Here is a 12421-nt window from a genome sequence, read left to right as displayed (position 1 = left end):
GCCTCAGCCTCCTGAGCCGCTGGGATTATAGTTGTGTGTCACTGTGCCTGGCTGAGACCAGTCTCTCTTGACTTGAAATCAATAGAGAACCAGCAAGAGTCCCAGAAAAGAGCAGCTCAGGATTTTCAAAACTGATTCAGTAGTAGACAATAGTCTGAAGGACAATCACATACAGTTAAACAATGAAACATAAAAGAAGTACATTCTTGGTACAAAACAATTTTCTAGGTTCAATGTTTGACACATTATGAAGTTAAGAAGCATCCTGAGAATTTTTAAAAAATGAGAAACCTAGAGCAGATTAATGTACTTACAGAAAAATTCATTTCACTCATGGATGAGTTAAACACAATTCCCCATGACAGTGGTCTGCAACCTCGGCACTCTTCCAGTACAGAGAAGGCAGAAGCTGCAGCTTGGTGTCTGCCCATCCAAGAGCCAGCCTGGCTGCAGTTCCCATGAGCACAGTTCCCAAAGAGCCAACTTTTGGACAAGCTGATAGATTCTAATGAGCCGATGATGTGTCCAGGAGCACAGTTTTTTATTATGGGTTTCATAATGAGATCCTGACACACACCCTCCCTTCTGCCGGTGGCACATCTGGATTATAACCCAGGCATGGCATCTACCTGGCATGTATGCCGCGGCAGCTTCCCCAACACCACTGGGCAGGCAGGGACTGTGTTTCACATTCCAGGAACAGTGAGGTGACCCCAGGTCTGTGGCATTGCCAAGAACGCTTCTCCAGACCAGGGAGTGATGCAGACAGAGGTGGAAGCGAGCTGCAGCCCCCCAGGCGGCAGCCCTGGAGTCGAGCACACAAGGCCTGACTGCAGGGATGGTGCCAGAAGCCCCAGATGCATAGTTCCTTTTCTGAATCGGCAACAAACCAAGTGTCAATCACAAGATGCCCAAGGTCCTCTTGAAATGGCAAACACAGAAGGATCCTGACACTGGGGTTGGGGGGCAGGAGTTTTCAGGGTACTCTGGTCTAGCAAGAGTAGCAGGGGAGTGTTGGGGTATGGACTTGGAGGATGTACAACTGAAGTACTGCCCACAAGGCATATGCAGGTGCTTGGCAAATGCTGGCAGGGAAAGGGAGCAGGACATGGGACCTGCTGCTGAACCAAAGACACTCCTGGGGGGCAGGCAGAAAAAAACATGTGTGGGCTGCCCACCCAGATCCATCTTCCCTGGGTGCCAGACACCTACACCTATGTTGGTCCCTATCTGCCTTAAGCTGTTATGTTAAATGTGTATTTATGTTTTTAAACTTTTACACAACAGCTGCTGATTTTGAGGCGGGGAGCATATAATGTCCCTAGCACAGGGCATGCAGCCCAGGATGGAGTCAGCCTTACAAATAGTGCAGCTGGAGCTTTTTCTAACAAATTCCAAGGCAAGTTCAGAACCTCAGCTCAGCTAGACACACAACCCAGCCACAGGCTTCCTGGGACTCCTCTGTCTATATGAGTTTCTGAACCCCTCAGTGCCCTCTGCCTCAGGTATTATTTGGGCATGGGACCCTTGACTTTATCTGGGGCTCACCAGCTAGAAACCCTCATCTGGTCAGAGCTGGCATGTAGCAAGTTGAGGCTAGCTGCCAGACAATGCTGACCACATACCTGGAACTGAGGGCCACTTCTTCCTGATGGAGTGTGCTTACCCATTCACCCCTGGGCTACCGAAAAGTCCTTCTCCAAAGGTTGAGGGCCAGAAAGCCTTGAAGCTTTCCTGACCTGTCAAAAAGGGACCCTTCACCCACTCATCCTTCCCCTGCTCCCTTTCTTGGAGGGTCGTGCCTAGGGCCTGAGGAGTGTGGCATGCCCACTCTACAGCCTCTTACCTCCTTCAACAGAGCACACCTTGGCCTAACCATCTGCACGTCTTGTGTTTTTCTTGTCCAAAGAGTAGTCTTTTGGCTCTGAAAGTCACCCACTTTTGATTTTCCATGAAGTGGTCCAGGTTTGTGGTACAGCATAGAACTGCAGAGAGGCCTAGGGAGCCCAAGGGCCTGCCTAGTGGGGTTCAGAGCCCTGGCCAGGCTTAGCCTGGGAGGTTTGTATGTATGACATCTTCCTGAGTCCCGATACCAGCTGTAGACATCCTGCTCCTTACCTTAGAGCCCACACACACCTCCTAACAAGTAGCACATTCTCTAACATGGCCTCCTCCTGGTCAAATTCCAGAGACCCAGGTCCTCTGCTGCTGCACAGAGCCTGCAGTGCAGCAAGGGGTCTCCCCAAAGGCCAGTGCACCTGCCCGGCCTGGCCCAGTAAGCCAGCAGCGGCTGGAAGGGGTTCAATGGATGCTCCTTTGATAGGCCTGCTGAGGCAGTGCTTTTCAGCAGTTGTGTTGCTAAAACTTTTCCAAAAGTACCAAGGGGGCACACAGGACACCTATTTGCTGCCTTGGCCACCAGCTACCAAACAGCTTCTCCAGGACCCAAGAGAACCAAATACCATCTGGCGGCACACACCCTGCCTTGACAAAGTCTAACCCTGACCTCAAAGCCATGCCTAACTTTGCACAAGTTTCAGTTTTAAAGTATAAATTCCTACTTCCAACTTAATTTCTTTATTCTGGTTTCTTGCTGGGGATGGAACCCAGTGCCTTGCACATGCCAGGCACCATTTTTTTTTTTTGGTACTGGGGATTGAACTCAGGGGCACCTAACCACTGAGCCACATCCCCAGCCCTATTTTATATTTTATTTAGAGACAGGGGCTCACAGAGTGCTTAGATCCTTGCTGTTGATGAGGCTGGCTTTGAACCCATGATCCTCCTGCCTCAGCTTCCTGAGCTGCTGGGATGACAGGCATGTACCACTGCGCCTGGCTGCAAGGTACCATTCTGATTTTGATTCTGGAAGTTCCTTAATGTGGTTTGAGATTTCAATCACAAGAAGAATTCTCTGCCTGGGGCCCCTGGGAATTCCTTGGCATGGACTTGGTCCCTGTTGAGCCCCTTGGTCTTGCTCAGCTTCTTTTGACCCTGGGAAGCCAGTGTCCTCCAGCTCTCTGCACACACTGTCCCCTCTGCCTCTTTTCCAGTGGACCTGCTCATCAGGCTCTGCTTAGGTGGTCCTTCCTACTGAAGGCCCTCTAGCCCCTGACCAGCACTAGGCACAAGGACCTGCAGAACTGTCCCGTCTTCCTTTCCTGTAGCACCAGAGTACAAAGTGTTTTTTCAATCCACCTGCTGCATTCGGTGTCAGAGGCTGGCCACACACCACTCAAGGGAGTGCCCCCAAATGCAGCCAGGGAGCCTCAGGAGGAGTTGGCCCACTGGCCACGAGTTGGAGTACGAGCGAAGGGAGAGTTTCCTAAGTGAGACGGTTGCAAACATCTGAAGAAGTCATACAAAGGCGATATCATGCACAATTCTGCCAGGGCCAACACAGCCTGGGGGCCAAACCTCCACCTCATAAATCAAAAGCAACATCTGGAATGGCAAGTGACAGGAAGGGCACCCTGCCTCTCCATGAATGTCTGGCTGCAACACAGCAGTTGGTACATGGCTGTGCCATTGCACTGAGGTACAAGCAGCTGCCACCTAAGGTCACCGGGTATGGTACAAGCAGCAACATGCACTCCTGCTTGATAAGGCAGGCTCCTGACATTAGTTCAAATGAGGCGGCCCCAATCATTCTTCAATGTTCACAAAGAACTGAGTTGTGATGACTGCTCCCCTCTTCAGGCTCCACGTTCAGCTCAATCATAGAACTTAGTGGCTTAGAGGGTTCTGGAAGGCAAATTAAAAAACCAAACAAACAAAAAGTCCAAATGTTTCCTTGAACATTTAATTTTCTTTTTTGGAAAGGAATAGAATATTACTTTTCATTTTGGTTCTGGGAATAGAACCCGGGGTGTTCTACCACTGACCCAAATCCCTAGTCATTTTAATTTTACTTTATTTATTTTTCTGATACCAGGGGTCACTTAACCACTGAGCCATACCCCCAGCTCCCCCCTGCCTTTTTGTACTTTATTTAGAGACAGTGTCTCATTGAGTTGCTTGTGGCCTCAGTGAGTTGCTGAGGCTGGCATTGAACCTGCTATCCTCCTGAGCCACTGGCATTACAGGCATGCATCACTACATCGAGACCATTTTATTTTAAATTTTGAGATAGGGTCTTGCTAAGTTGCTCAGGCTGGTCTTGAAATTGAGATCCTTCTGTCTCTGCTTCTTTCTCAAGTTGCTGGAATTATAGGCATGCGCCATTGTGCCCAGCAAGTAACAGAAACTTTTGAGAAAAAAGTGAACTGCGATGCTCTGTCTCATTTTATCCCTCTCAAGTTCTCTTGGGTGTGGTCCAGGCATACAGGGTGAAGGGGCACCAGGTATGGCTTGTGAACACCCCCTGCCATGGTGGCTGGTGGCTTGGAACCTTCCAGGTATCTAACAAGTGTAAAGAACCTATCTTGTCCCAAAATAAGGTGTGGCCTTGGTCCTAAGATCCTGCAAGGAATCTCTGAGCCCCTGAAATGTCATGCTCAACAGGGTAGCTTTGTTCCTCTGTGGCTTTAGGCCTAGAATGTCTTGAAGGAGGTTTAGGGTGGTAGCTCTGGGTCATGGGGCACCAACTTGACCTGCAGAGGTGCTGGAAGTCAGTCATATGGGCTGTCAGTCAGGTCTACTTGATCCCAGAAAATTCCCCCCAAAAGTTGAGGCTTTCCTGTTGAAAACACTTCATTGTCTCACTGTTCCTAGGAAAGCGCTGACTGCGGTTCCACTGGAAGCTCAGCTGGAGGCTCTCCTGGATGCCGCCCTGTATGCTTCTTCCTCTGGCTGACTTTGGTCTTCACCTTTTACAGTGACTATCTATAACATGAGTTTAACAGCTTCCAGTGCGTCCTGTATCCTTCTAGAGAACCTCAGAGCTGTAAAAGGGATGGGGACTCCAGACTTTCCCTGTCTTCACAAGGGACAGGTTGGCCCTATCCTGGCTTACCCTCGTAGTTTCAAACTTAGTTAAGGATGTCAGAAATATCTGCTAAATGAGTCAATTTTGTGTGTAAACACCATTGCTGAGGCTGGCTTTGAACTCATGATCCTCCAGCCACAGCTTCCCAAGCCGCTGGGATTACAGGCATGTGCCACCATGCCTGGCCCTTTTTGTTTTTGAGACAGGGTCTTGCAAAGTTGCTAAGGCTGGTCTCCAACTTGCAAACTCCCGCCTTCTGATCCCATGGAATTCCACATGTGCATCACCTGCCCAGGTGCATGCCCATTCCTTAGCTGATGTGTCCAGCTAGATCTCGTCTTGTGTGACCAGCAAATCACATTCTAGGGAATGGTGTTCTGAGCGCACACCAAGTGTTCCTCCAAGTCCACTCTGCAGGCTTCCCTTGATAAGTGCTGTGCCACTTGTCATTTCTCTATGGTCCCTCTTGGTCTGTCGGTAACTCAGTTTTTTTTTTTTTTTTTTTTTTGGTACAGGGGATTGAACCCAGGGACCGTATCCCCAGTCCTTTTTGAGACAGGGTCTCACTAAGTTGCCGAGGCTGGCCTTGAATTCGTAATCCTCCTGCCTTAGCTTCCTTAGTCACTGGGACTATAGAGTGCATCAACCATGCCCAGCAGGTAACTCCCAGTTCTGCAAATCCACCTGTTCCAGGAGGATGCTAGGCTATGTGGAAACCACACAGGGACCCCTGTGCCCCATGAGTCAGACAGAAGCAAGGAGTGCAGCTGAGTCCACAGCTGGTCTTCTTGGCACACTGGATGTCCTGCAACTGGACTATCTCAACAAGTCAGTCCTTTCACAAAGCCTAGGAGTTACTTTCACCTTCCTGTTGATTTATCATCTCAGGTCCTAGGCTGGGAGAGGATTATGTAGGATTATGTTCAGCAACTGGGTAAGCCATTTTCTCGTCACATGCTAAACAGGTAAATATGATGCTAATGAGACATGGAATGGAAAATATAAAGAGAGTGTGTGTGGGGGGGTGCTGAGGATTAAACCCAGGACCTTGTGCATGTGATGCAAGCACTCTACCAACAGCTTTATCCCCAGCCCCAGAATAATAATTTAAGTAATATTTACTCTGAGAAACATCCACAACTTTTTTCTAGGTCTTTGTGTTATTGTTTAAATTGAGGTATCCAGACAGGAATGTTTTCACATCTATACCCAGAATTTTCCTGATATTTTTCCCCTATATAGAGGGTTTAACTTTCAAGTCCATGAATCACATACCTAGAAGTATTCTGTTGGCACTCTTTAGTGTCCTGCTTCCTGCACTCAAAAAGATAGGATTCCCCATATAGCTCCTCAGGAGGCTTAAAAAAAAAAAATCTCTGCATCGCAGGAATATGAGCATCTGTCTTCCTAAGGATGGACGCTGGCCTGAGTGATTCCTCTTTTGGGACCTTATAACCTCGTTTGTGTGGACATGCACTGGGCTCCTGGGAGGAGATGAAAGGATTAAATGCTGCTGAGAATGGCCCATTCCTGGAAAGCAGGACACAAGGTCCAGGTGCTGCCCACCTTGCCAGCAGGAGCCCTGGCCTTCCTGTTGGCTGTGGAGGCAGCAGCTCTGGTTCTGACGTGTACTTCCGGGCGCTGCGGTGTGCGTGTCATGAGGGCTGCGCCTCACCATGCTGAGCAGTGAGCAGCATGTCCTTCCCGGTGGCAGCTCTTCACATTCACTGTCGGTCTTCAAAGTAGCTTGTCTTTCCCAGTCTATGGAGTGGATCATCACTGTCATAATAAGAGTGTCCTTTGCGGAACATTCCTCATGTGTCCTGTTGAAAAGACTGCCTACTCAAAGGACATGAAGATCTCCCATGGTTTCTTTTAGAACATTGTTAAATCAAATTGGTTATTGTTCCTTCATGCAATCTGGTAGCATTTTACATACAGGCTTCCATCTTCAGAAAATCCTGGATTCGGTAGAAAAACCTTTGAAATGAAGTTTTAAATGAAGTTTCTGAAAACACTTTAACTTTGAACAAAGCACTGAACTACACAAATGCAGAATGAAAACAGCATTTTAACTCCACCAAAATTACTCATCATTAAAGGTGTAAAAGTCATCTAACTTCATTAGGCACAATTTATTTTTGAAATAGGAGACAATAAAAAATATTGTCTACCAACAATATCCCAGCTCCATGGCAGGTTTCAGAAAGCGTTCAACTTCATGCTTTAATAGTGACGAGGAGAGTAAGTTCAAGATCTGGAACGAGACTTTATCCCCCACAGCTATAGTAAGGAGAAGGTGACCACCTTCTGTAAAGTTGATGCCTATCTTGAGCAGGTCTAATCGTCGTCCTCCTCTGCATGATGTGCTGCAGCAGTCACGCTCAGCACTGCCTCCATCCTGTCCTTTGTGATCATAATCCCAACTGCACGAGCTGCCGCAGTTTGATCTCCCCATGCAAACTCCTGGTGTTGGGGTATGTGGTCATTTTGTTACAGAGACTCAATCTTCATTCCATTGACACATAGAACACTGCTTCTACCTTTCATTTTCTCTCCATAATCCACTTCAAAGGAATATATGTGTATCGTGGAAAGTGGGCGTCAAGAAGGCTCTTCTCTATGTAGATAATCTAAAACATTGGCAGGATAAAGCCCAGCCTATCTTCCTCACCGACCTTAAGAAGGTGTTCTTCACTGTGGTAATTTCAAGTTTCCTTCTCAAGAAAATCAATAGAGGGACAGCTCAGTGGCAGAACATGTGACAAGACCCTGGGTTCTGTCTCCAAAACCAAAATAAAACAAAACACCTCCGGAGGTCTATTTCATTAGATTTTTGCATATCCGCTATCTTATCCTTCTACTTCTTTCTTTGTGGAATCTGCCCCAGAGATACAAGTCTGCAAATCAGAGTCAATACATTTTTTCAAAACACCTACTATTATATTTTCAGATCTAGCTAGTGAACTTCATTATTTGTTTCTCTTCTGATACTAAATTAGTCTTTTTAAGGACAATTTGTACTAATTCAATGAGGTACCACAACCATCACCACTCCCTAAAATTCCACACTTGGGCATGATAGCTCACACCTTGATATTTTCCCTATGAAAGATCAAACTCTGGGATGGGGTTGTGGCTCAGTGGTGGAGTGCTTGCCTTGCATGTGTGAGGCACTGGGTTTAATTCTCAGCACTGCATATACATAAATGAATAAAATAAAGGTCCATCAACAACTAAAAAAATTAACAATAACTAGAAAAATTTTTTTAAAAAAGGGGATTGTAGCTCCGTGGTAGAGCACTTGCCTCACAAGCATGATGTACTGGGTTCAATCCTCAGCACCACATAAAAAAATAAAATAAAACAAAGATATTGTGTCCAGGGGCTGGGGCTGGGGCTGGGGCTCAGCAGTAGAGCACTTGCCTAGCACAGGTGAGGCCCTGGGTTCGATTCTCAGTACCACTTAAAACATAAATAAGTAAAATAAAGGTATTGTGTCCAACTATTAAAAAAAAAAATCAAACTCTGATGCTTAGTTTCTTGACTCACTATTTACTGTCACTATAAACTCAAACTGCATAAGTCTTCCATTATGGGGTCAGTCTTGGCTAGCATGGGTCAGAAAGAAGAATAAGATACCAAGCAGCAGAAAGCAGGGGGAGAGTGAGCCCCGAGGTGGCAGGGACGGACCTTCGCCTAGCTGCATGCACCTTGCCCTGAGAGGGAGGAACGTGCGTGTGTCTTCGTGGACAGCCACCAAGAAGCATTACTTGCACCCCTCCTCAATCTCACCAGGTCCCAGATCTATCTGCTGCTGTCAGGCAGGCCAACTAGACTGTCTCTTCCTTGGGGAACACTCACATGTCACCTCCTCTGAACCTCACACAGCTGCCCCTTCTCACTACTGTGTGTTATCTTCCCTTTCATGGCCATATGGCTGCATGCTTCCCTGTTCCAGAACGTAAGTGGTGTGACAAAAATCCACTGTCTGTGAAGGGCCTTTAACCACAACCCACACTCTGTACACGGGAGGCTGGAGCGCAAAGGCCCTGCCGCCCCTGCCCGAGCCCATCTTCCACTTACCTGTCCTTGTACTTGATCACGGCGTCCACGATCTTCTTCATCTTCTTGGTGAGGTTGGGTGGGTTTGGGGAGAGCTTCTCGGCAGGTGGCCGCCCTCGCTTTTTCTGCTTCTTGCTCTCGTCATCCTTGTCCCGGCTGCGGGTGCTGGTGGTCGGGGTGGAGGAGCCGGCATCGCTGTCCCGCTTGCGCTTCCGTGACGATTTCTTCTGCCGGACCTCCTCTTCGATCTCCTCCAGCGTGCCCTCCTCGATGGCCTTCAGGGTCAATAGTAGTAAAATAGGACAGCCAGCACCCAGGTTGACAAGAAGAGGCCGCGACGCACACTTGGGGCCCCGGCTGGGGCAGGGAGGAGGCCCCACACCATCATCCACCCAGTGTGGCTGGCTTGGGGTGCAGCACACACTGAGCCTTCTGGGTGGTTTCCAGGCAGTGTTCAAAGGCCCCCACTCAAGCCAGCCTTAAAAATCTGTCCTTTGCCAGTGAAGGGGGTCCTATCCCACCGTACTGAGACCAGGAGGGACATAATACTGAAATCCTCTCACCTGGAGCTGTCATGATCAACACTCTGCCAAATGCATTCCCACCAATTTTTTTCAAGTCGTGATAAATTACACAGAATATGGAACTGCTGATTTTAACCACTTTTAAGCACAGATCTCAAACATCACCACAGTCACCTTTAGAGCCTGTCTCCTCCTATTCCCCCACGTGCTCCACTGAGAACACCTGAACTGCCCACATGCCATGGTGCTGAGTCATGGATTTTTTCCTGTCATCGCCACAGAATGACTTTTCTATGTCTGCTCAGTCTGTCAGTGGACAGGTTAACCTCTGGCCTGTTCTTGGTATTTAGGTTTCTTGGTTTCTCATTTTTGAAGATGGAACGTGCCAGGGTTCAGGCATGATAGGCAAGTGCTGTACTACTGAGCTATATCCCTAGACCAAGTTTTTCAAGTTGTTCCTCCACCCCCTTTTTAGGCTATTCTAAGTCAAGCCATGATTGACAGCTGACTCATTAACACAAACTCCTCGTGGTGAACTGCTGAGGTAAAGGACATGAGCCTGAACAGTACTAACCTTACAAGAATCCCTGACTATTAATTTTCAGTGATAATATTTAACTGGTATGTTTTATCCCAAGGGATGGGAAGCCAGGTTTCTAGGGAATCTTGGAATCAGAAATGCCCGCAGGTCTGGACACTGGGTTTGGCAAAGAACAGAACCAAGTGGGGCCTTTGCCCATGTGAAAGGGAGATGGAAATGAGTGACTACCACAGCCATGGTGACAAGTATGTTGAGGTGAGGAAAAGGAGTGAGTGGGGTCTGAGGGTGGCTGGGAGAGCCTCCTGGAGGAGGTGTAGTTAGGCTGAGAGCGGAAGGAGAATGGGAGGGAGGAGGGAAGGGATGCAACAGGCAGGAAGGACTGAGGCCGAAGGTCCTGCTGCATCCCAGGGAAGAGAAGAAGGCTTACAATTATCCTCCCAACCCACATCTGAGGCCACAGAATGCGACCCTGAAAACAGAGTCTGTACAGATGTTATCGGTTCAGGATGAAAATGAATATCACCTTGCACCAGGGTGGGCCCTAAATCCAATGCAGTATCCTCACAAGAGATAGAAAGCAACAAGCTGGGCAAGACAGAGAAGGTCATGCCAAGGGGAGACAATGACCAGAGTACAGTGGGCACAAAGCCAAGTGCTGCTGGAGCCCCCAAGCTGGAGAAGCCAAGACCCTCCACTGTGGCTTTCATGACCTGCCAACACACTGATTTCAGACTGGGCTCCAGAATAGCAAAAACATGTATTTCTGATTTATAAAGCCACCATAGTTGGAGCACTTGTCACAGCAGCCACAGGAAACAATGAAGGAAAGGGGTCGGCAAAGCTGGGTAATAGCCAGAGCATCCTGACGGCTTCTGGTACATACAGCACCCAGAGTAGCTAGCCAAAACTGGCACCAATGCTATACACCCACCAGTAGGACAGCAGAGGGTGCTAGAACAATACTCTTAGAAATGAACAAAGGGTACATCTTTGTGACTCTGAATTTGACAGTGCTTTCTTAGATTATGACACCAAAGCAGAAGCAAACAAAAAATAGATGAATGGTTAAGTATAATAAAAAACTTTTATGCTTCAAAGGACACCATGAGCCAGGCACAATGTCACATGCCTGTAATCCCAGTGACTCAGGAGGCTGAGGCAGTAGGATCCCAAGTTTGAGGCCAGCATCAGCAACTTTATGAGGCCCTGTTTCAAAATAAAAAATAGAAAGAGCTGGGGATATGGCTCAGTGGCAAAGCATCCCTAGGTTCAATTCCCAATACCAAAAAAAAAAGAAAAAGGCCAACCATGAAAAAGTTGAAAAGAGAAACCACAGATTGGAAAAAAAGTATTTGAAAGCAAATCTCTGGCAAACAACTCTCATAATTTAATAAAAAGGCAGCACATTTTAAAAATATGCAAAGGTGGGCTGGGTTGTGGCTCAGTGGTAGAGCACTCGCCTAGTATGGTGAGGCCCTGGATTTGATCCTCAGCACCACATAAAAAAAGAATAAACAAAGATATTGTGTCCATGTATAACAAACACACACACATACACACACACGAGAAGTTTACACTAGCGTAATTAAGAACAGCACTCAAATAATAACAACCCTAATGTCCATCAACTAAGGGTGGAAAACCAAAATGTGGCACGATCCATATGATAAAAATATTATCCAGCCTTATAAGAATGAAGTACAGGGCTGAGGATGTGGCTCAAGCAGTAGCGCGCTTGCCTGGCATGCTTGCAGCCCGGGTTCGATCCTCAGCACCACATACAAAGAAAGAGTTGTGTCTGCCGAAAACTAAAGGAAATAAATATTTAAAAATTCTCTCTCTTAAAAAAAAAAAAAAGAAAAGAAAAGAAGAAGTACATGCTACCACTGGGAAATCCTCAAAGATGTTACAAGCAAAAGAGGCCCAACTCCACAGGACCACACACTGCATGATGCCACTGATCGGAATGGTCCAGGACAGACAGAACTAGAGCAGAGACAGGAAATCAGCTGTCACCCAGACAAAGGAATTAAGGCAAAACACTAAACTGGAGCAAGGCTTCTTTCTGGAGTGAGGAAATGTTCTAATGCTGACTAAGGCAAAACACTAAACTGGAGCAAGGCTTCTTTCTGGAGTGAGGAAATGTTCTAATGCTGACTAAGGCAAAATACTAAACTGGAGCAAGGCTTCTTTCTGGAGTGAGGAAATGTTCTAATGCTGACTATGATAATGGCTGAACAACTCTGGGGATATATAAAAATTATTGAATTGGATATCTCAAAAGGGTAATCTGTATGGACTATAAATTACACCTCCAAAATCAGCAGATGGTCTAATTTTAAATTTAAAAGGCCCAAAGGCTGC

At 47.2% G+C, this 12421-nt stretch overlaps 1 protein-coding gene across 7 annotated transcripts in view; it reads right to left on the bottom strand.

Moving 5' to 3' along the window:
* LOC101971256 (SWI/SNF related BAF chromatin remodeling complex subunit ATPase 4) overlaps positions 1 to 12421 on the bottom strand; it is an 81441-nt gene that overhangs the window by 8839 nt on the left and 60181 nt on the right. For 6 of the 7 annotated variants that reach the window (XM_078036266.1, XM_005336154.4, XM_078036247.1 and 3 more), the window contains one exon: positions 9014 to 9267. In XM_078036266.1, coding sequence (XP_077892392.1) covers positions 9014 to 9267 — 254 coding nt within the window. Of the gene's footprint in view, positions 1 to 522; positions 3745 to 9013; positions 9268 to 12421 lie in introns of those variants that run through there. The other variant, XM_078036268.1, reaches the window with a different exon arrangement.

This window comes from Ictidomys tridecemlineatus, chromosome 2 (genome assembly GCF_052094955.1).
Source record: "Ictidomys tridecemlineatus isolate mIctTri1 chromosome 2, mIctTri1.hap1, whole genome shotgun sequence".
NCBI classification, from domain to species: Eukaryota; Metazoa; Chordata; class Mammalia; order Rodentia; family Sciuridae; genus Ictidomys; species Ictidomys tridecemlineatus.
This window is presented reverse-complemented; position numbering and strand designations above follow the sequence as displayed.